This window comes from Nanorana parkeri, unplaced genomic scaffold (assembly GCF_000935625.1).
Source record: "Nanorana parkeri isolate BGI_ZX_2015 unplaced genomic scaffold, ASM93562v1 scaffold465, whole genome shotgun sequence".
Classification (NCBI taxonomy): domain Eukaryota; kingdom Metazoa; phylum Chordata; class Amphibia; order Anura; family Dicroglossidae; genus Nanorana; species Nanorana parkeri.
Window position 1 is genome coordinate 143,655 of NW_017306733.1, and position 21,099 is coordinate 164,753.

The 21,099-nt window shown below is 43.8% G+C and overlaps 1 protein-coding gene across 1 annotated transcript in view; it reads left to right on the forward strand.

Moving 5' to 3' along the window:
• Window positions 1–21,099, forward strand: part of BANP (BTG3 associated nuclear protein) — a 331,188-nt gene that overhangs the window by 12,305 nt on the left and 297,784 nt on the right. The window contains exon 2 of the mRNA XM_018560558.1: window positions 19,098–19,212. Within this exon, the coding sequence (XP_018416060.1) occupies window positions 19,143–19,212 (70 nt within the window). The 5' untranslated portion in view covers window positions 19,098–19,142. The remainder of the gene's footprint in view (window positions 1–19,097; window positions 19,213–21,099) is intronic.

Below are 21,099 nucleotides of genomic sequence, written 5' to 3' on the forward strand. Positions count from 1 at the left end.
GAATACTGTATAGAAAATATATACTTACAACCCATATCCAGCTGTATTATTTTTGAAAAGAATGGGAAGGGCTTAGAACTTTTGTACTTGACAGACGGGGAGCTGAATGTAGCAAGATGTCAGTCGGATGGAAATACAAAGGTAATCTGTCCAATGGGCATAAAATAACGAAAACCTTAACTTCCCAATACTGAAGGAAGCTCCCCCTGGGAACTAACTGACTACCAGAGGTAGTGGCAAGCCTCCCCTAGTGCTCCCGGGAATTTGGTGCCCCTGCCTCCTCTGGGCTGTGCTAAGAGAGACCCAGTTCTCAGAGCTTGCAGTTTCCATCGACTTCAATGTTATTGGAACAGGCCTCATTCTCCCGGGTGTAGCTCCAGTTCCTTGGGGGCTAGGAGACCCAACATATGGGGTGGAGGCAAAGCTTGGAGCCCTGGCTTTGCTGGGCACGGAAGTGTACTTTCCCGAATGTAGGCCAAATTCTAAATGTCAGTCACCTTCCACATGAATTGCCCCATATAAGTACAGCATTCAATAATATGCTAATTTTCTACCAAGCTTGCTGTCCCTGGCCCCTATGGGAACAGAGCACCGCTTGCTTAAAGTGAACTAGGTTTTGTGCTTGTGGTTCTCATAGACTTCAATGGTGGTTCGGTAGCCTTCACTCCAAAGGGTATAACTCATGCTCCTCAGGGAGTTAGAGAACTGAAACTTGCGGTTGCTGTAGATGAAGCTGTTGGCTATGACTTATCTTGTGTCTGTCTCTCTCTCCATCTTCTTTGCGTGTATGTGTTTTGCCTTTAAGCAAATAAGCACCAGAAGGGACAGTTGAATTTGCCTTTGTGGCACATTTAAAGCACTCCCAACACTCCGAGAAGAAGATTTTGGTTGAGCTTGGTCAACTAGTTAAAATTATTTCTTCGATAAGTGTTAAACTACCTCTCACAGATCCCACCAAAAGGTGAGGTTGTTTGGAGAAATTAGGGAGGAAAAAGTTTACCGCCAGGGCAACTCTAGCTTTTGCTGGCCATGCACTGCTTGAATTTTGGCCAACTTCTGATGACTTTACTGAAATTTGACTTGTGGGTGGACTGTCAGCACCCATCCATTCAAAGTCAATTGACTTTTGTCAAAGGAGCCGGGCCAAAAATTGTCAGACTGACTGCAGCCTATCAGCTTCCATAATGTTTAGATATTCTGACAGCTGTGACTACCTGCTCTCAGAATACAATAGCCTGGTGAGGGGGATTCCCTCTTCCAGGATGTGGAGCGAGGATTGGGGAATTGTAACAGTTGTAATACTCCGTGGCCTCGCTACTACCATCTAGCAGACACTAGTCCATGTTTTACCTTGCAGCTAGTGTCAGTCTTTCAATTCCTCATGGGACGTGTAGTTCTGCAACAACTGGAGGGCTGGTGTTGCCCACCACTGTTCTAATGAAGAGGAAAGATAAAGTTCTGTCCACGGATATGGGTCAGATTTGGCATTATTGTGTCTTTTACTTTGCCCTTGTTGCAGACCAATCATAGCATATCATAGCAACAATTTGTTTAGTTGCCACATTCTCCCTTTGCTCTTCCTTCCTGTCATTGAGGGGAATTTACTAAATCCAGAGCAGAACCTGAAGCAGCAGTGCATGGCAACCAATCAGCTTCTATCTTCAGCTTGTTTAGTTAAAGGAGAAGTATGGGGTCAGGGCTTTTCCCCATAGTTCTCCTTAGGGTAACGGGAGGACACAAACTAGCGTCCTCCCGTCACCCTAGGCTCAGTATACCGCGAGCTACAGCTCGCGGTATACTGAGACACCGCAGCCGGAGCGGATCCCGACATCGATGTCGAGATCCGCCCAGCTGCGTGACTGACAGCTGGCTCTGCCTATCTAGAGGCAGAGCCAGCTGTACCCGCCCCCTCCCCCATCCGTTCCGCCAGTCAGCGCTGGTGGATCGGAGCAGGGGGGGGGGGGAATCCATCCCCCCGAGAGGTGGTATGTGTTCGCTCACCTCCCGATCTACTGAGCCGACCTGTGGCAGTCTCATTTTCACAGGTCAGCTAGAACTATGAGGTGAGTGAAAAGCACTCCCCTCATAGTTCTCCTTTAAGCTTTGATAATGAAAGCTGGGAGCTGATTGGTTGCCATGCAAGACTGCACCAGATTCTGTCTGCTCCAGTCTTACAAGATTATTCACAAAAGGGTGAAGAGTTTGGAGAAGTGAACAGTCTAGGACACGGGTAGCCAACCAGTGGTCTTCCAGCTGTGGTGAAACTACAAATCCTATGATGCATCTCTCTCCGGGAGTCATGTCTGTGTTTGTGAGAATGTTCCAATGCCTCATGGGATTTGCAGTTCCACCACAGCTGGAGGACCACTGGTTGGCTACCCCTGGTCTAGGACTCCATAGCTGAACTGGGAAGTGAGCTGAAATGGAGAACTTTTTCCAATCAGCTATTTTTGGCCTAGATTGTTCGTTTCTCCTGCCTTCTCCAAACTCTTCACCCTTTTGTGAATACCCCTGTTAGTAAATTCCTTTCAGTGTATATCAAATTTGAACTTTTTAATTTAGAACTTTATTAGCCATTTAACCGAAATCAGATGAGAATCCTTTTTGTATGAGGGAGAACAGGCACAGACCTGTCTTCCATCACCCCCTAAACATCGTGTGACTTGGAAAGCACGCTCAGAATGTCACGCTTCTGACTTTAATGACAAACCTGCAGAAGATTCCGCGTTTAACAAGTGAAGAGAACTGACCGTTATGTGCAGAAGAGAACTTTGTGTTAGAATCCATTTTGAGCTGAAATTCCACCCAATACACAGCTCCAACTTCCCGCAATAAATGCCGAAATTCATCAATGTGATTTACTTACACCGTGTCCTCCAGGCACGTTTTATTGCGCTTTAGATCCTCCCAATATCTACGTAAGAAACATGGAATTTGTATTTTTATGAGTTTTTTCCCCTAAAACAATGACTGTGGTTCTAAAGGTGCACATTATGCAAGTGCTGAGTGTCAGAGGGGGAAGATTGGGTTACCTGTGATTTCCAAATCATAGGTTCATGTATGAATATCGATCGGAGGACGAGGGAAAGTATATCGCACAATGACTGCACCAACATCTTGTATGTCATGGTGGCCAAACTTCAGCCCTCTAGCCAATGACGTGTGGTGAGGTCAGTGGCAGGTGAGGTACCCCTGGCCCGGTCACCGAGCTATTTGTTGATGAGTAGCTCCAGCTACTACAGTGCTTTACAGGATCCCCATGGGTCGCTCGGGTATAAGATATGTTTGAAGGCTGGCCTGGATTTGTGGGAGGAGACACGCCTTTAAAGGAGAACTATGGGGTCAGTGTTTTTCCCCATAGTTTTCCTTAGGGTAATGGGAGGACACAAACTACCGTCCTCCCGTACACAGCTTAACGTGCACATACATCGGTGGGTTCCAGGCGTCCCCACCCTCCCATACCCCCTTTTTTCCATTTCATGTGACTGGATATGCCCCCTTTTAGGCATACTGTCCTAGACGGCCAAGGCACACTTCATGCCATGGGGCATAGGGAGTCGCACATGCCGTGGCCAGCATCGGACCACAAATATATATATATTTATATTGGACTGGGGGGAGGGAGGGTAAACTGGACCAGTGTAAGTATACCTGAACACTTCTACATGGAGTTCATCTTTAAGGGGAGCATTGGATGGTGGGGTTTTGTAAATATATAAAGCTGAATATATAATGTAACAATACTACCAACATCACAGTTACTGAGTAATCAATACTGAGGATCAAATCTGTTCTAACAGCATTGAAAATCAATAATCAATACCCTGCTACCTTCACTGACAAAAAGTAAGCCTTGTGACCCAGTACAATCCTATCCTGGTGATTCTGTGCAGAGATTAGAGCAATGCCACTGGTCACAGTTCTACAAATACTCGTCTTCTCGTGGGATTCACACATGTATTTGCAGGAAACAATGTTATGCTCGGAGTGATCGTGCCACTACATTAGCTAGTGATAATTTGTTTATAGTCGCAATTGGTTGTTGCACAGATGGAACCAATGGCTCTCCATGTAGTGTAGTAGTTTGTAGAGAATAATTGCACACATTTATATCATTGTGTGATCATTGGCCATTAATCGCTACTACATGCTAATGGCTGAAATAAAAATGGCCTGTGTGCTCCTATTCTCAGTGTTCCCCTTGTATCTGACTGCCATCTAACGTCTGTTAACATCTAGAAGACCATTTGGTGACCCTTCCTATGGACTCTACATACCCTTTGCACAGCTTCATGTTATAATACCTTCTTCTGCTCATTAATCATCGTGTTTACTGCATTCTAGATGATACTTTGTGATTCTGTTGGGGATAATGACCCATGAAACAGGTGCACGGCTCATCTGACATTTGGTTTGTTCCAGTTGATATAAAGCAAATAGTCCCGATGTGTTTTGGTCCGACAGACTGCTAATGTACTAGACTAGGTAACATGGGAAGACTTAATGAGACGGCACACGCTATGCATTTAGGAGAACATCTGTTCTGTGTGCAGATATCAGTAAAGTGATCACACCTGACCTGTGATAAATGGGGTTTTAATGGAATAATCTTCATTTGTAATGTTTACACGAGTTCAGTCAGATTGTGTTGTTTACAAAGAATAAAGGGCACTTTTTGGCCATATTATTTATAGTATAGGGGCCTTTTAGGAGATGCCCTTCCCTGACTGAAACATGAACCAGAGAGCTGCTCTGTAGATGGGTTTCGGCAGGATGAAGTTTTAAGTATAGATAAGCTCTAAGGAACCAACAAAATCTGTTGTAGTGCATTGCTAACGAAAGCAAGAAAAAAAAAACTGCAGCTGTTCTAAATCTTTTGACTGAATTACATCAATTTTCTATATCTTGTGGCTATATAACAGAGGCTTTCACAGGTCTTGTTAGCAATCAATAGGGGCAGTTAAAGAATCCACAAATGCTGAAACCTGGGCAGTCTAACAAGCCCCCTATGTGATAGCACAGATATAGTGACATGTCCTCTTTATGGAGACATCTGGGGTCTATTAGACCCCTAATGTCACCTAGGGACCCCCAAAGAAGCTGATGAAGCAGAAATCTGCTTATCCGGCTACATCTGCCGGAGAAATGACAAGTGGTAGGCTAATTAATTAGCCGGATTTGTGGGAGGAGCCCCACACATTTAAACTGCTCCGTCTCCCACTCTCACCTGTCGGCTCGTGGGCGTCATCCCACCCGCCTCACCCCCTTTTTCAGTTATCTTTTACTCTTGAGTATGCCCCCTTATTTTGCATACTGACCATAGTGACCACGGCACACCTCAGGTCATTGTAGGCAGATCCATCATCTCGATTCCTGGGTACGTATCAGTGGGGCTTTGACCACAAGCTGAAATAGGAGTTGAAGTTCTAAACCCGCCCCAAACGCTTGTATGTAACCGCCATCGCTGGCTGTAAAAAATGTTGTCAGTGTCCTGCACTGGCACACACGAGGGGAAAAAAAATCGCTGCACATGTACGGCAACCCACATTGACGAAGAAGCCAAACAGACGGCAAGTGGTCCAATTCCACCATTTTATTTATTTAATTTGAATGTTAGTGCATCAGGAAATAAGTAAACAATAGTGCAGGTTACAAGCTCAAAAATAGATATAAAAAAGTTTTTATTGGGTTTTGAAATATTTTGAGATGAATACATACGCTTGTCGCTCGAACATTATATGGGTGCAAACAGTACGGAGGTATACAATGAGCAATATTCCACAACCTCATCAGCAGAGCAGATATAACAAAAAGAGAATTTTGTAATATAGAGATTTGTCACTGACCTGAGAGGGAGGGACGCTGAGGAGGCACCAAGCTGAGGAGCTGGATGGTGAAATACTTTCAGGTTGGCTCTCTGCAAATAATAGGGAAGGGCAGAGTAACATGAAGCAGTATCAAACAATGGAGGGGTGAAGGCAAGGCTGGACAAATCCCAGGAGCCAGGTCCCTAATTGTCCTTAAAAGTTACAGCTGGCGCCTTTCAACGTTTTCTCTAGTTGTTATTGGAGCCGGCTCCTGGATTCCATAGTAATTTTTCCTCCTGGGTAATGGGAAAGGTGGTCAAAGGACAGATTGAGTAACTAGGTATTGGATCTAGAACAGTGGTTCTCAACCTGTATAACCTCAGGACCCACATTTGTCCTTGGTCATTAAGCCGCGACCCAAGTCGCACCGCACTGGAATGCACGGCATTGCAGTACTGTGTATTCCTGTGCAAGCGATCAAACTGTGGGCGGGAGGTGTGTCTGGGGTGCCATTCAAATGAATGGCAACGCAATGCACCTCCCGCACCAAAACGAACAGTAGGTGCTATTGCGTGGTAGTTTGTGATTAAAACACTGACAGACACAACCACAGACACAGTCCCAAATTTTTTTTTAGGGGTTCATTGTGGGCTGCTGTGCTGTGATGGAGCTACATCCATATGTGCATTGCTTGTGCAGCTCTCTTGCACTCCCTGTAAAGGTGTCGGGAGTCAGAATGTGACGTCACGCCGCCTGTAGGCAATGCACGTATGGATGGAGCTCCCTTGCAGCCTTACCCACAGGCCACCCCACCTCAAGCTGACACATAGCTCAAGGCAGCATATATTTAAATGGCTGCTCAGAACGAGAACTGATAGACAGGCAAGCGGCGACCCACTGAACATGGGGTCACGACCCACTTTTGGGCCATGACCCACCATTTGAGAACCACAGATCTAGAAGAATGGGAAAGGACCAAACAACAGGCAAGGAGGATGGGAGGTAATACACTATATTTTATTCAGCGCAACATCTTTTAAATTGTCCATCTTGTACAGATCACAATGGTGCATTTACATGATAAGACTGCTAAAGACGTTACTCACCTGTCCTCAGCATCCTGTCTGAGGATGAAGAGGTGGACAATTTACCTGTGTATGTGCAGTCTCTTTGGAACTACGTATAAGATATATTGATTATAGATGCAATATAGGACAAGGTAGTGCTTTTGCGATGTACCAGCCACATGCTATATCTTCCTTTTGAATTCAGTACATCCGATGCCACCAGAATACAAATGTATGAACATTGCATCTGTTAATGTTTGGAATGTTTGCATGTAATGGGCAGTCACGGTGAAAGATTTATCCTCTGAGTGGATTGGCCTTAGGTTGTAAATATTGCCCAGGAAGATGTAATAGTTGTGTAATGGATGTAATGGCAGCAAGGTCTATAAGCTTCTCTGACTAGGGCAGATGGAAATAGCCTTATGAGCACTGTAAAGAACCATAAAAGATGTAGAGACTATTGTAGAAAATAACAACAATATACAATCTAAAAATCCATTACATTCCTTGTGGTGTAATACCCTTAATTTGTCACAAGATGTCGCTGTTGTAGCATCTCGGTCTGCTTGGCACATTTGTTTCATGGCACCGACATGCTAGTGGAGAATACAGAATGAAAAATAAAAGGAGAGGCACTCTGTGTCTAAACATTTGCAAGTAATTTCCATACAACAGTGAATAGGTAAAATTCCAAAACCTTTTTTTTCCCCCCCTTTTTAATGGCCCGCGCTATTTTCTCATGAGAGGCCCCCAAAAAATGATGTCATTTATTGAATTTCATAAGCTCAAGTTTTTCTCTCTAATTTTTAGTATGACATCATCTGGCTGTGATGAATGCCAGTTCTCTTCCTCTGGGAGCAATTTTGCCCCAGAATAACAACATGAACATCCTGTAACCTCGCGATACACTCGGAAAGCAGTTTTGTTTGGATTATAGCAATATTTCGCATCTTGACTTTCCAGAAATGAAGTTCAAGCAGTGTGTACACACCGCTCAATTAAAAGTCATGAATATTGGTCATTATTCTGGTGTGGGAGATTTGCTGTCTCTCAGATGGGGAGTTGTTTTAGGCTGTTTTTCAAAGTGACGGAAACGTTTTCGCATTCGGCTTTTTTTTTTTTTGTTTCCTGTAAAATCATTGTTTGGGGTTTTTAAAATTCACAATTAAATTTGCTTGATCTGTGTCTGATTTATTTTCTGTCAGCGGCTTTTGCTGTAACTTACTGTTACAAATTTTTTTATTTTAATTTTTTTGTCAGTACAAATTATTTTAATAGCTTTGCATGATATGCAGACTATGTATGCACTGCAGTCAGTGATTGCAGAGGAGCACAGGATGAAATATAATTAGGGAAGCACCAATATAATTTTTTCCAGACCGAGTACTGATACTTTTCCTCAAGTATTCGCCGATTCCAATTACCAATACCTTTCTTTTTTAGTGTCATGTAACAATTTTTCTAAAACTATACAGACTAATGATTTTAGGACAGTGGTGGAGCACCAGGGCCTGGTCACAGCTGCAAGCGCTGCGACCCTGGTAGTTCTGCCACTGACTCCAAGCTGTAGATGGACTACAAGTCCCAACAATACATTATACATAAATGCAGAGTACCACCAGCTATAGAGCATTACAAATTTTGGAAATACGTTATACAGCAATGCAGAATAATACCATCAGCGACTACAAATCACAACCAATACATTAGACCGCAATTTAGAATAATACCACCAGCTGTAGAGGACTACAAATCCCAGCAATACATTAAAGAACAATGCAGAATTGCACTGGCTATAGAGGACTACAAATCCCAACAATACGTTATACAGCAATGCTGAATAATACTATCAGCTATAGAGGACTACAAATCCCAGCAATACATTATACAGCAATGCAGAATGAAGCACAGGACAGAAACAGCAGGCAATATTTCTAAAGTAGCTGTGTCGTTCAGGTGCAGTTTTGCTGCACTATTCCTGTACACAGTGCACTCTGTGTTGCTGCTCTGCTCCGGGCCGTCAGCCTGATGTCTCTGGGTGGGGGGTCTTAGGAGGGGAGGATGTGCGGGATGGCGGAAGCGATGTAAACAGAGGCACCAGTTGCTCCCATGAAGATGTCGGTACTCTTACTCCTGCACATGCTCAGTATCGGCACCTGGTATAGGTGCACCACTAAATATAATATAAATCATAGGAGGTCAGTTTTGCTGGCTGTACACAATTGGCAGGTTTCCCTTTTCTTCTCTATTAAGAGTGGCGTCTGATGACATAATAAATTTCATTTTCATATGTAAGTCATTTTGCAAAATAAACAATTCTCCCATTTTCCTATAATTAGTTGATGATTGTAGTTTCCTGGACAGTTTCACGGCTCTACTACACAAGCTATTTTCCGATAACAGAACAGCCAAGAAGTGTCTCTACTCTGCTTTTTAAAATTTTGGTAAACTCAAAATCTCTTCAGTATGTTTGGCAAAATGATTTGCTTAATGTGACACTAAACTCAGGAGTTACATTTTAAAAATACATTCAAGTCCCTGAACTATAAACAACAATGTATCTTATTTGTGTATCACTCGGCTGAAGAGCCTCCAATCATCTCTGAATTGGTGCTGACACTGTCCTTCCTTCTGTATGAGGCTACTTTTGTTCCCCATGGTCCCTGTGTGTGTTATAAAGTAGTCACTGCTACTTTCCTGTTTGCCACTGGAATTTGATTGTTTAATTTCAAACCAGGTGTGAACTTTTACCTTTGTGGTTGTACAGGTGCTCGGTGTACACTGTGATACTTGAATGGACGAACGTAGGTGAGGACTGAACTTATGAGTGGTGAACCACGTCTTAGCTCATGCTGAGTTTTGTTTGGAGAAGACTCTTTATAGACATGAGACCGTTGGCATGTAGAGATCTATGATATGTATACACATACATACTACATGGTCAACAGTTGTTGAAAGGAAGCTAACCTGACCATCACACCTTTATGAGTTTGTTGAACATTCCATTCCAAAACTGTGGGTGTTATTATGGAATTGGCCTCTCTGCATGGCTATAAAAGCCTCCACACTTCTGGAGAGGCTTCCACAAGATTCTGGAGTGTGTCTGTGGGAATTTGCTCATTTGTGAGGTCAGGTACTGATGTTAGATGAGAAGACCTGACTCACAATCGGCGTTCCAATTCATCCCAAAGGTGTTCAGTCAGGTTGAGGTCAGGGCTCTGTACACTCCTCCACACCAAACTGCTCACAGTATGTCTTTATGGAGTTGGCTTAGTACACAGGGGACAGTCATGGTGGGACAGAAAAGGGTCTTCACCAAACTGTGACCACAAGGAGCACAATTGTCCACAATGTCTTTGTATGATGTAGAATGAACAGAACCTTCACTGGAATGTATAAGATTATATATATATATATAAAGTTTGGTAAAAATAAAGTTGCAAGCATTGTTCAATGTATCTTTTTGGGGATGGAAAGGAAGCTAACCTTTTAATGAGCAAGCATCAAGCACAATTAGTTGGAAGCAGCATAGTAAACCAAAAAAGTACTTGGAACACACAAAAAAAGTGCACTAGGGTGTCAAATGGTCCAGCTCCTGAAGAGATAGGGCCCTTTCTCTGACTTCCTGGGCACAAGGCACCTGACAGGGACAGAGCACTTGTTTCCACCTGCCAAAGCCAGGTGGACCCATTCCTTTGGATCAGCCGACGCCGAGCTCTGACTACTAGGTTGGGGGCTCCCCATGTGCTCCAAAATGGAGATTCTCATAGGTTAGAGTTAGGACCGCACTACACAGAGGGGCCTTGACAAGGCAGTGCGGCTTTCACTTATTCTACAGAAGACGTGTATCTAAAACCTCTGTTTTTAACCTTAATGGCTAGACAGGTTTTTTTTGCATGCTGGCTGGTGAGTGTGCTGGGAATCTTTTTGCTTTTTCCCCTGAAGGAAGACCCCCACTTCAGGGAAGGAAACTAATGGCCACCCATCCTCCCCCTAGACTACAGGGCAGGCCCAAAGACCCATTCCCTGCATCTTGTGGAGTGAAAAAGCTAGGGCTGCAACAACTAATCGACATAATCAATTATAATCGATTATTGAAAAAGTTGTCAACTTTTTCAATAATCGAGCATGCATATAAAAGATGAAGTGCGCAGACAAAAGTGAGAATAAGACCAACTTTAAATCTGAATTCCAGGCAGATGTAACACCCCTGCATAGCAAGACAGACTGGAAGAGGCACTACAAATGCATCAGGAAAACGTGCTAATGGGGAACATGCAGACAGGAGGAGAGAGCAAGCCAAACGGGACTAAAACCGCTGTACTAAATGTGCACCTCCGTGTATCGAGCTAACAAGGTGCAGGGGAAGGAAAATAACTTGACGTTCAGAATACTGCTTGTTTATTTGCTTGTAAAATTATTTTTTTAATAATTAGTTAAATAGAAATAATGAAAAAGAATGCGTGCATCCACTGTGCATAGGTGCCAAACATTATAAAACAATTTAATTGTTTAGATGAAAAGCAGAGCTAAATGCTCACAGTATATGTCATAAAGGTTAAATCCATAAAGATCATTTTTACATTTCAAGCTTTAATACCCCAAAGGAGGTTTTTTGTGGTGCGGCCGGTCATTAGCGAAGACAAGGAGCGATTCCAAGGACAAATCTTGCTATGGACGGAGTTCCAGAAAATGAAGGACAGTTGGCGAACGTGCAGCTTTTAGACAATGTAATTCTTATGTCATTCATTAAACGGCTCTTCAGATCACAGGCCATGGGGGGAATGTCAATATATTGAAGATATTCCGGATCAGAGATTTATTGATGTCCTAAAGTTTTGTAATACGCTGTAATTTTACAACAAATGCCATTTACTTTACATCAGTCTTATATTATTTGCACGGATTTTAGCTTTTTAAAATGTCTATTAAGAACCATGGAACAATTAACGGTCGTGGCATGCTATTATGTTTGTGTTTCTTGCATCCAAAAATCTGTTTTCACAATTGTGAAACGCGGACTAGTGACCCCACCAAAGCTTTTATGTGATTTGATTTTATATTGCTTTCAATAATCCAGTTCTCTTACAGTAAACCAGAGTGGTGTGATTGATGTTTTATTTGCTTTTTTTACTATGACCCAGGGAGTTCCAAACTTTTGTTTTGCATATTTTAATAATACGCTGAAACCAGTAGTTAAAGGAACAGTTTAGCATGTACTCAGTGAGCACATATTCATTGTATTATAATGATCAGCCTTAGGTAGTGTCTGATGGGCCTCAGATTCCCAGGCTCTGGCATGGGACTGAGGATATCAAGTTTGGATCCTGCTGGTGCTTATGATTGCTATTGTAAGACGACGTAGTCATCGGAGGCGTCGCTTTTGTGTGCATCCGCTAATGAGCGAAAGACAAAGCAAGGGTCAGTTTTGGACTTTGTACCGTGTCCTGCGTTCCCATCCAGACAAGTTTTTTTAAAAATATATCCAAATGTCAATTGACAGCTTTGATCATCTGCTGGAACTCCTGACCCCTGAGCTGCACCTGCTGGACACCAATTACAGGCATCCTGTTTCACCCACTGAACGTCTCCTGGTTACACTCTGGCATCCTTGTGTTTTCAGCTTCTCTGCAGGACACCGCCACCTGCCCATCAAAGAGCAGCACGACATTGCTCCCCTCTGGAACATACACCTGCCCCAATTACCGATTTATCGGAGAGTGCTCAATATACACTTCTGTTTTTCTGCTTTTATTCAGATTCGTGTGCCCCAGCTGTGTGGCTAAAAGTGGACCTTTACCCCTTTGACTAAAAATCACTTCAGCATGTAGCTCTTCATGCTAATATGAAATGATCTTACATTCATTAGTTAAACAAACATATTTTCTGTAACTTACAATTACTGTTTTTCCACTTCCTGGTCCTCTTGGGCACTAGTGATGTAATCTGTGTCGAAGCGTTGCATCCTGGAAAGTTTACATCAGCAGAGCATTGCTGGGAAATCTCATCTGTAATCTCACGAGATCTCTGGGAAAGGCATTTTCCTCCCCTGAGATAATATGCATGGTCATATGTCCTAGTCATATGTGCCAGAGTTCCAGGAATCAAAGGGAGATATATTAAAGGAGAACTATGGGGTCAGTGTTTTCCCCCATAGTTCTCCTTAGGGTAACGGGAGGACACAAACTAGCGTCCCATTACCCTAAGCTCAGTATACCGCGAGCTACAGCTTGCGGTATACTGAGACGCCGCAGCCGGAGCGGATCCCAACATCGACGTCGAGATCCGCCCAGCTGTGTGATTGACAGCTGGCTCTGCCTATCTAGAGGCAGAGCCAGCTGTACCCTCCCCCGTCCGTTCCGCCAGTGAGCGCTGGCGGGAGGGGGGAATCCAGCCCCTCCCCTGGTCACGGCAGAGAGCCGTGACAGGATCGAGAGGTGAGGGAACCCGGTATGTGTTCGCTCACACCTCTACTGAGCCGACCTGTGACAGTCTCATTGTCACAGGTCGGCTAGAACTATGAGGTGAGTGGAAATCACTCATCTCATAGTTCTCCTTTTAATCTGCCGTCAGTGAAAATGGCAGCTGTGAGAAGAATGGGGAGGAAAATAGAAATAAGTTTTGCAAAGAATAAAAAGCCGCCAATTATGTAGAAGTATCTGTTTGTAGATTGTCTTTACTAAACATTTCTAAAGGTGTCTTTGCTATTATTCTTTATTTAACACATACAAATGGGAGAATCACCGCAAGGTTACAAGATACAACTTAACATGGACAAATAACATACCAAACCAAACGAAGCACTACGCCAAAAAGTGGAGCGGAGCCATCAAGAGCAGATCAGTATGTTCATAGCATAATCCAAAAAACCGGGAGACTCCGCTCCGCATGGCATTTTATATTAACGGAACCAGGGGGGAAAGACATTGAAAGATAGAAGGGAAGAAAAGGAACAACAGTTGCCACTCTAAAACAGGAACGGAGAAGAAAATAAAACTGCGACTCGATGTCATCAGTCTTCTGGATGAATAACTCACACATCATTACATGAGCACTGTTCAGAGGAGAAGATGAGGGACCTGTGATGTCACCAGACCGTCCAGAAGAAGGGTCCCAGCAGCCAGTAACATTGGGGTCTTTGTCGGCAGTTATTCGGTGCTATGACTGATGGGGGTCTAATGATGTTAGGGGCTCTCCTGCAGCTCCCGCGTGGTGCTTGGGTTTGGGGTTTGGCATGGGTAGTTTTCCACCCAGCAGCAACCAACCAACCGTGCAGTGCACCTGACGTGCATTACAGTGAGGCAGGTGCCTTGCATGCACTACTTTTTTCAACCTCACTGCACCGCATGATATTACGGTACCGCCTGTTGCGGGGCAGTGGATTCTCATTGCGTCCAGGAGGTGCATTTGGGGTACCAGTCAAATTAATGACAATGCAGCTCACGTGCCGCACAGTAATGCACGGTCAGTACGTTGCGCAGTACCATGCATTAATCGGTTCGGCCCTCCACAGCCGTCCCTGTTTCCCATGTGGCTCCCCGAGAAAATTAATTGCCCACCCCTGATCTAAGCCCTTCAATTTGCAGATCTTGTGAATCCCACCTTTTAAAAGGTGCGCAACAGCAGAACCACTTTGTTTTCCACGTGGGGCGAGCCGCCTGTCCGGTCCTGAGGGGGTAATAACACATTGTGTAACCCCGGGACCTGTCTTCTTGTGATAAACAGCGAGCTCAAACTTTCCACAACCGTTTGATGTCTGTTGATTTATACAGCAGCTTGAAATCTATTGCTTGTTACTTTTTTTTATTTTTTTATTGTTGTAACTTTTTTAATTAATCCCTAATGTGGAATAAAACAAGGGGGGGGGTAAGATTCCGGGCCCGCGTCTGTTTCCAGTTACTCGCACTGTGTGAGCGGTATCTGGACATTGTCCGGCGTGTTCACATTCATCGAAGGAGTCAAGTAAGCTTTAGTCATCAGACGCTCTTCTTTGGGAGAACTTTAAGCCTCAGAGTTTTTATATGTTACTACCCAAAACTTTGCTGGAGGGGGGGTAAGAAAGGCCGTACGGCACCTCAACCACATGTTATCGCTCTGTGCCTATTAGCTGATGCTCCTGTGTTGTTATTACACCATTAAGCGAGGTCACGAGCTAGAAGATTGCTCAGCTTTACATAATAATCGCCCTCTTTGATCAGAATCAAACACACGAGCAGGCGATAGATTTGGCGCCATTAAAGCTGCATGGATTTCTTTGAAGCGGAGGTCAGCCAAAGAAGACATTCCTGGAATTAGATAATTAATGACGGTATCTGAAAATACGGAGATTGTACCTCGTTAGCCCTTGTTGGCTAATGGAAAACGTTTTAGTAACCATAAAATTCCAGATGTATTTATACGGGGGCCGGCATTGTCTTCAGGGGCTACAAAGTAGTCTTGAACAAAAAGTCTTATACGTAACAATGACATCTCCATAGAAGGGTTCTCATAGCTTTACAGGCATTTCTGCTTTGACATATCCTAGACATTTTGGTATTATATTTTTGTTACTTCTCAACTGTCTAGGATGCGTACTTGACTGTCTTCAAAGGAGTGACCTGAAAAGCATGACAAACGGAAGGATTTGGTCATCCCATATGTACCTGGGGTGTCTGACAAACTCAGAAGGGTTTTTAAAAAAACATCACATCCCCGTCTGCTTTAAACCCAGCAATGCACTGAGGCAAATACTGGTTCACCCGAAAGACCCAACGCCAAAACACAAGATGAACAAAAACAACAGCTACACCAGCGTATGGTACAGCATAGCAGAGCCAAACCCTCTGGTCGGGATTCAGCAGTGTACCTACATCTAAAGGAAAAAGGTCACTCCTTTTGAAGACAGTCAAGTACGCATCCTAGACAGGCAGGAGGACTGGTTTAAAAGAGGTGTGAAAGAGGCCATTTTTGAGAAGCCAAGCTTGAAAAGAGGTGGTGCTGGTGGTCGTGGGGGGGACACCTCTATTGTCTGCAACATACAATGCTGTTTTAACACCTCTCTCTGGGCAGGTTAATACCTCCTAGCTCCAATTATGCAAATGAAATCAACACCTGGTTGCAATTAATCCACATAACAGATTATGTGGATTGGAGCGACATTCACCATATTTATTCCCAGATAATTTTTTTGTACAAGTCATTCTGAATTGAGAAAGCTGGTCGGATGACCAGTGAAACGTATTTTTCTTCTTGTGTCCCTAGAGGAAGTCAGATCTGTGTTTGTGTGTCCTGTACATCAGTTTGGATTCTTTTCTATCATCTATAGAAGAAGCCGCGGAAGCTTTTCTCTTTGGTGGAGTTTCGGTCACCTTCATTGTTGGCACCCATGCTCATTCGTCCTCATTAATACTCTGAGAAGTAAATTCTTTCCCCGTGTCTCATGTGAAGTCTGCAGGAAGAGCCAGAAGTCATTTTTAGACATTCTTATTTCGGGGTCTGGAAAAACAGATTGTACCATTTTTATGTGGATAATTTGCTCCTTTTTATTTCATTTTCGTGAAGAAACAAAGCGCTCGTTGTGATAGAAACGTCACAGCCATTCGAGATTCGGCTCTTTCAAAATATCCCCTTGGCTTTTGATTTGGCTCTTCCAATTGTGTTCTAGACGTGTTGGGGAGTAGAAGTCAGTAAGTGCATCCTAGCAGAACGCTGGAAACGCCTCGTCGGGAGTACAATGAGAATCGCATGCATTGGAGCCATCGCTCGCCGTTACCGCTGCGTTTCAGATGCTTGTCGCTGCCAGTACTAAGTGGCTGAATTTGGTTCCCCCGTAAACTTTATTTACTTCCAGTAGCTACATTGTTGTCCTGTAAACAAGATTCAGTTTCAGTATTTTAAATGGAGGAGGATGAATTGCCCACCAGCTTAAAGCACAACATAAAATTCTTAGGGGCTACCCCCACATTGCGAGGGTTAAGTGCTCGTTTTATTTCTAGGGAGCTAAAATAACAGAGTTGTACTTCCCTGAACCACAATCCTGGCTTTCTTATAGACCGGTCTCTGCAGCCTCGCTCGCTGTAAAGTCCTGTGAGTCATCACATTGAATACAGTGGGGGAATTTATCAAAGCAATTACGACAGTTTTAGCCTCTTAGAACATTTTTTTGTATGTGCAAATCTGTCTTTCAACATGTGCCCCTGTTGCCACCGGAGCTTGCACTACTTTTCCAGCTGCACATGTTTTGCCCAAAGCTTGCACTACTTTTCCAACTGCACATGTTTTCCCTTGAGCTTGCACTACTTTTCCAACTGCACATTTTTTGCACCTGTTTTCATCTGCACTTGTGCTGGTGTTGTATGAAACTGGAGCATCACCTAAGAAAAAACAATCACAACTTAAGAAGTCCCCATGACCACTTCTTCAAGATGCGACAGTTAAAGGAGAACTATGGGGTTAAGGCTTTTCCCCATAGTTCTCCTTAGGGTAACGGGAGGACACAAACTAGCGTCCTCCCGCCACCCTAGGCTCAGTATACAGCTCGCGGTATACTAAGACGCCGCAGCTGAAGCGGATCCCGACAAATATGTCTGGATCCGCCCAGCTGCGTAACTGACAGCTGGCTCTGCCTATCTACAGGCAGAGCCAGCTGTACCCGCCCCCTCCCCTCTCCGTTCCGCCAGTGCCAGCGCCAGTGCTTTGATAAATACCTCTCCAACATGTCTAATGAAAATGACATTTATTATCAAGGCTTAGACTGCATTGATAAATAAGGTGCAAATAAACGTGGAAAATGTGTCACTTAAAGAAAAGTGGAGCAACTCCCTTAATAAATTCCCCCCAGTGTATATAACACGAGGACTCCGAAGGACATACCGTGACTGTATGAAATTCCACATTATGGCCACTCGATGGAGCTGAGGATTATAGACCATAAAAACTTATTTCCTTTCCAGTGGCCAAAATGTGAAATTTTCTTGATTCGCTCGAATGCTTTGAATAAATTACATTCAACGGGGAAAGAAAAGATACAAATAAAAATTTCAAGACTTATTTCCTATGATCCTTGGCCCCATCTAGTGGTCATAATGCAGCATATTCTTTATATTACATTCATTTTGGAATACCCCACTTAAAGTTTTTTTACTGATTGAATTATTTTAACTGTGAAAGGCTCGGCATATGGTATCTATTTTGATGTTTAGCCCTCGTTCACACATGAACGTTTTGTAGCGCGTTCTACGCGCGACGAACGCTCTACAAAACGTTCAAAAATATCAATCCCATTGTATTCAATGGTCTCGTTCCCACCTTGGCGTATTTCCACCCGTCCCTAACAAAATGGCCCACGCCTGAAAAGGTACAGGTACAGTAATACCTTGGTTTACAAGTAACTTGGTTTGAGAGCGTTTTGCAAGACAAGCAAACATTTCTGAAAAATTTTGCTTTGATATACAAGCAAATGTCTTGCAAGAAGAGCAAAATTTTGTAGAAAAGCACCACCTGAATAAGGCTGTAGCAGTGCGAGCGATGAGTCTGTTTAACGACAATGCAATGTCACATTGGATAGATTCCTTGTTAAGGTTTCACGAAATGAAAAAGATTCCATTGAGTCAAGAGATAGCAGTGATTCCGTTACTGATAGTGAAAGTCGTCCTACGCAATAATCCTCCTCTCTCTTGTCCTTCTCACACCGGCCACAAAAGGTACCTGTAATTGGTTAATTTTTCTTTATATTTTATACGTTATTATATTACAGTACAGTATTGTAATCATTTTATATGAATATTTTTGGGATGTGGAACGAATCATCTGAATTTCCATTATTTTCTATGGGGAAATTCGCTTTGATATACAAGCGCTTTGGATTACAAGCATGCTTCCGGAACGAATTATGCCCTTAAACCAAGGTATTACTGTACTACTTTGGGCCGGTTTGTTGCGCGTTTCCATTGGGATACAGCCAAGTAGCCTTCGGAAACGCGCGTCTGTTGCGCAACTTTTTTACCGTGAATCGCGGTAAAAAAACGCGCGACGGTCGCGCATATGCAATACGCCTAGGTGTGAACGAGACCTTAATGTGGAGAGTAGATAAATAGGCTCAGCGTTGGACCATTAGCAGTATAGTCAGTACCTGAGTAACACATACTGATATGGTGTCTGTAGTCTTGCTTGGACACGCTCTGTTACACGTTTTCAGTCACAGCCAATGCCGAGTAATAAAACATTTTTGTGTATTTTTTCGCAGGACTCGTCATCGCTCTGAGTTTGCGTGGGATATTAGAAGTCATCAATGATGTCAGGCGAGGAATTGACGGAAGTGGTTCAGATAACAGTTGATGATTTACATGTCAACCACCCCGGTGAGTTCATTTCCGAATAGGTGGTATAACTTGCTTGGAATGAATAGCATTATACATTGTATTTGGTAGGCAGGCGCTGTGTCTCGCGAGCAGTTGCCATTTTTATCAATAAAATCCTAGTTTTGACCTTTTTTTATTTGCATCCCAGTGCTGCTGATCTCCTGCAGCCACTTCCTGTCTACATGATATCTCAGGGCTGGCTTCTCTGCAGAATTCTCTTCCCTGTGAGTCCAGGGCGGAGCTATGACACCCTGGGCTCACAAGAAGTAGGTTGACTTATACTGGGCGTCATTTAGCTTATAGGAGGGGCAGCCCTGGGTCGGTGAATGGAGGAGTCTCCGGGGGAACAGTGCTAGAGACAGAGTGAATATTGCTGCCAGAGTTCGGGGACTGGAATTTTGGAAACTTTAAAATCAGGAGTTGTTGTGCATTGGATTAGGTCGGAGATAGACAAATGCTTATAGAATTCAAGAGCCAGTCAGTCCAATCCAGGAGCCAGCTCTGCTGACAACAACTAGAGAAAGCTGTAATTTTTAAGGTGCATTGGCGACCTGGCTCCTGGGATTTGTCCAGCTCTGGGTTAAACTGTTGGCATCATCGACTTATATTATTTTAAAAAGAACTGAAGAAGAAGTTAAACATTTTATTGAGCCTTCCAGTGGGGCTACCCCCGCACTGCAAGGGTTAAGTGTTAGTTTGTGCCTAGGGTAAAAAAGAACAAAGTTATATTGACCCGATTCTCCACCCTGGCCGGCTGCGACAGCACTCCCTCCAACCTCTCACCTCCTCTCCAGTGATGATATGTCCCTGGGCATCCTCATGTCCTATACCCCGTGTATAGCTTGAAGATTCAGGGACCTTGGACTGGTGCAGGGAAGGGGGAAGAGAGCCTCCAGGGACCGGTCTAAGAGCCGGCTGGCTCCGAGGATCGGGTCAGTATAACTTTTTTTTATTTTTGACCCTAGGCAAAAACAAGCACTTAACCCTTGCAGTGCTGGGGTAGCTCCACTGCAAGGGTTAATAACATTTTTATAGGCAAAAACAAGCACTTAACCCTTGCAGTGCTGGGGTAGCTCCACTGCAAGGGTTAATAACATTTTTATAGGCAAAAACAAGCACTTAACCCTTGCAGTGCTGGGGTAGCTCCACTGCAAGGGTTAATAACATTTTTAACTGGAGTTCTTCTTTAAAAAGCCGTTGGCTAACAATGCCACAGGATGATCTCTTCATCTCCATTGAACGTGGGTCTCATCAGCATCTGAATTGTTCTGTATAATTGTAATGACCATTTTGGAGGCACTTCCATGCGGCCTCAATTGCAGTGTTTCTTTAATGTTCATTTAGCGCTTTGTTTATGAACGGGCCTCTTGAGCTTTTCGTATTTAAAGCTAAGACGCAGCTGGTCACGCTCCCGTCGGCTGATTTTTATTGGGCAGTAAAACGTTGTACAGATTGCCCGGCGTTTATTAGCCGTCCTTTCGTCTTTCTTCATTTGCAGTTTATTTGGCAGTTAATTAGACTTTCGCCGGCCTCGGCTGCAGATAGCTCCCCGTTCCCTCTGCCGCCATATCTATGCTTGTCTCGTTCCTCGCCTGCTTTTAAGATGTCTTAAAGATTTGTGATGTAGGTGCTTATCTCTCGCTTTCTCCAGCAGTCGTTTCAATTCCATTTTAAAAATACACATTATCTACTTGTGCAGCTGTGACTGGGAAATAGCGCGGTGGGGAGGAGAGGTTGTTGTCGCAAAGCGGCATAATCGCTCCTTATGGCGCGCCGAGCCGACCTTGTTTTCTTGTTTGCTGAAGAGATTGTAATTGGCATCTTTAGATTGCCATCATGTTAATATACCCCTTGGCCTGCTCTTACCTGCTTTCTGTGCTGCTCCCC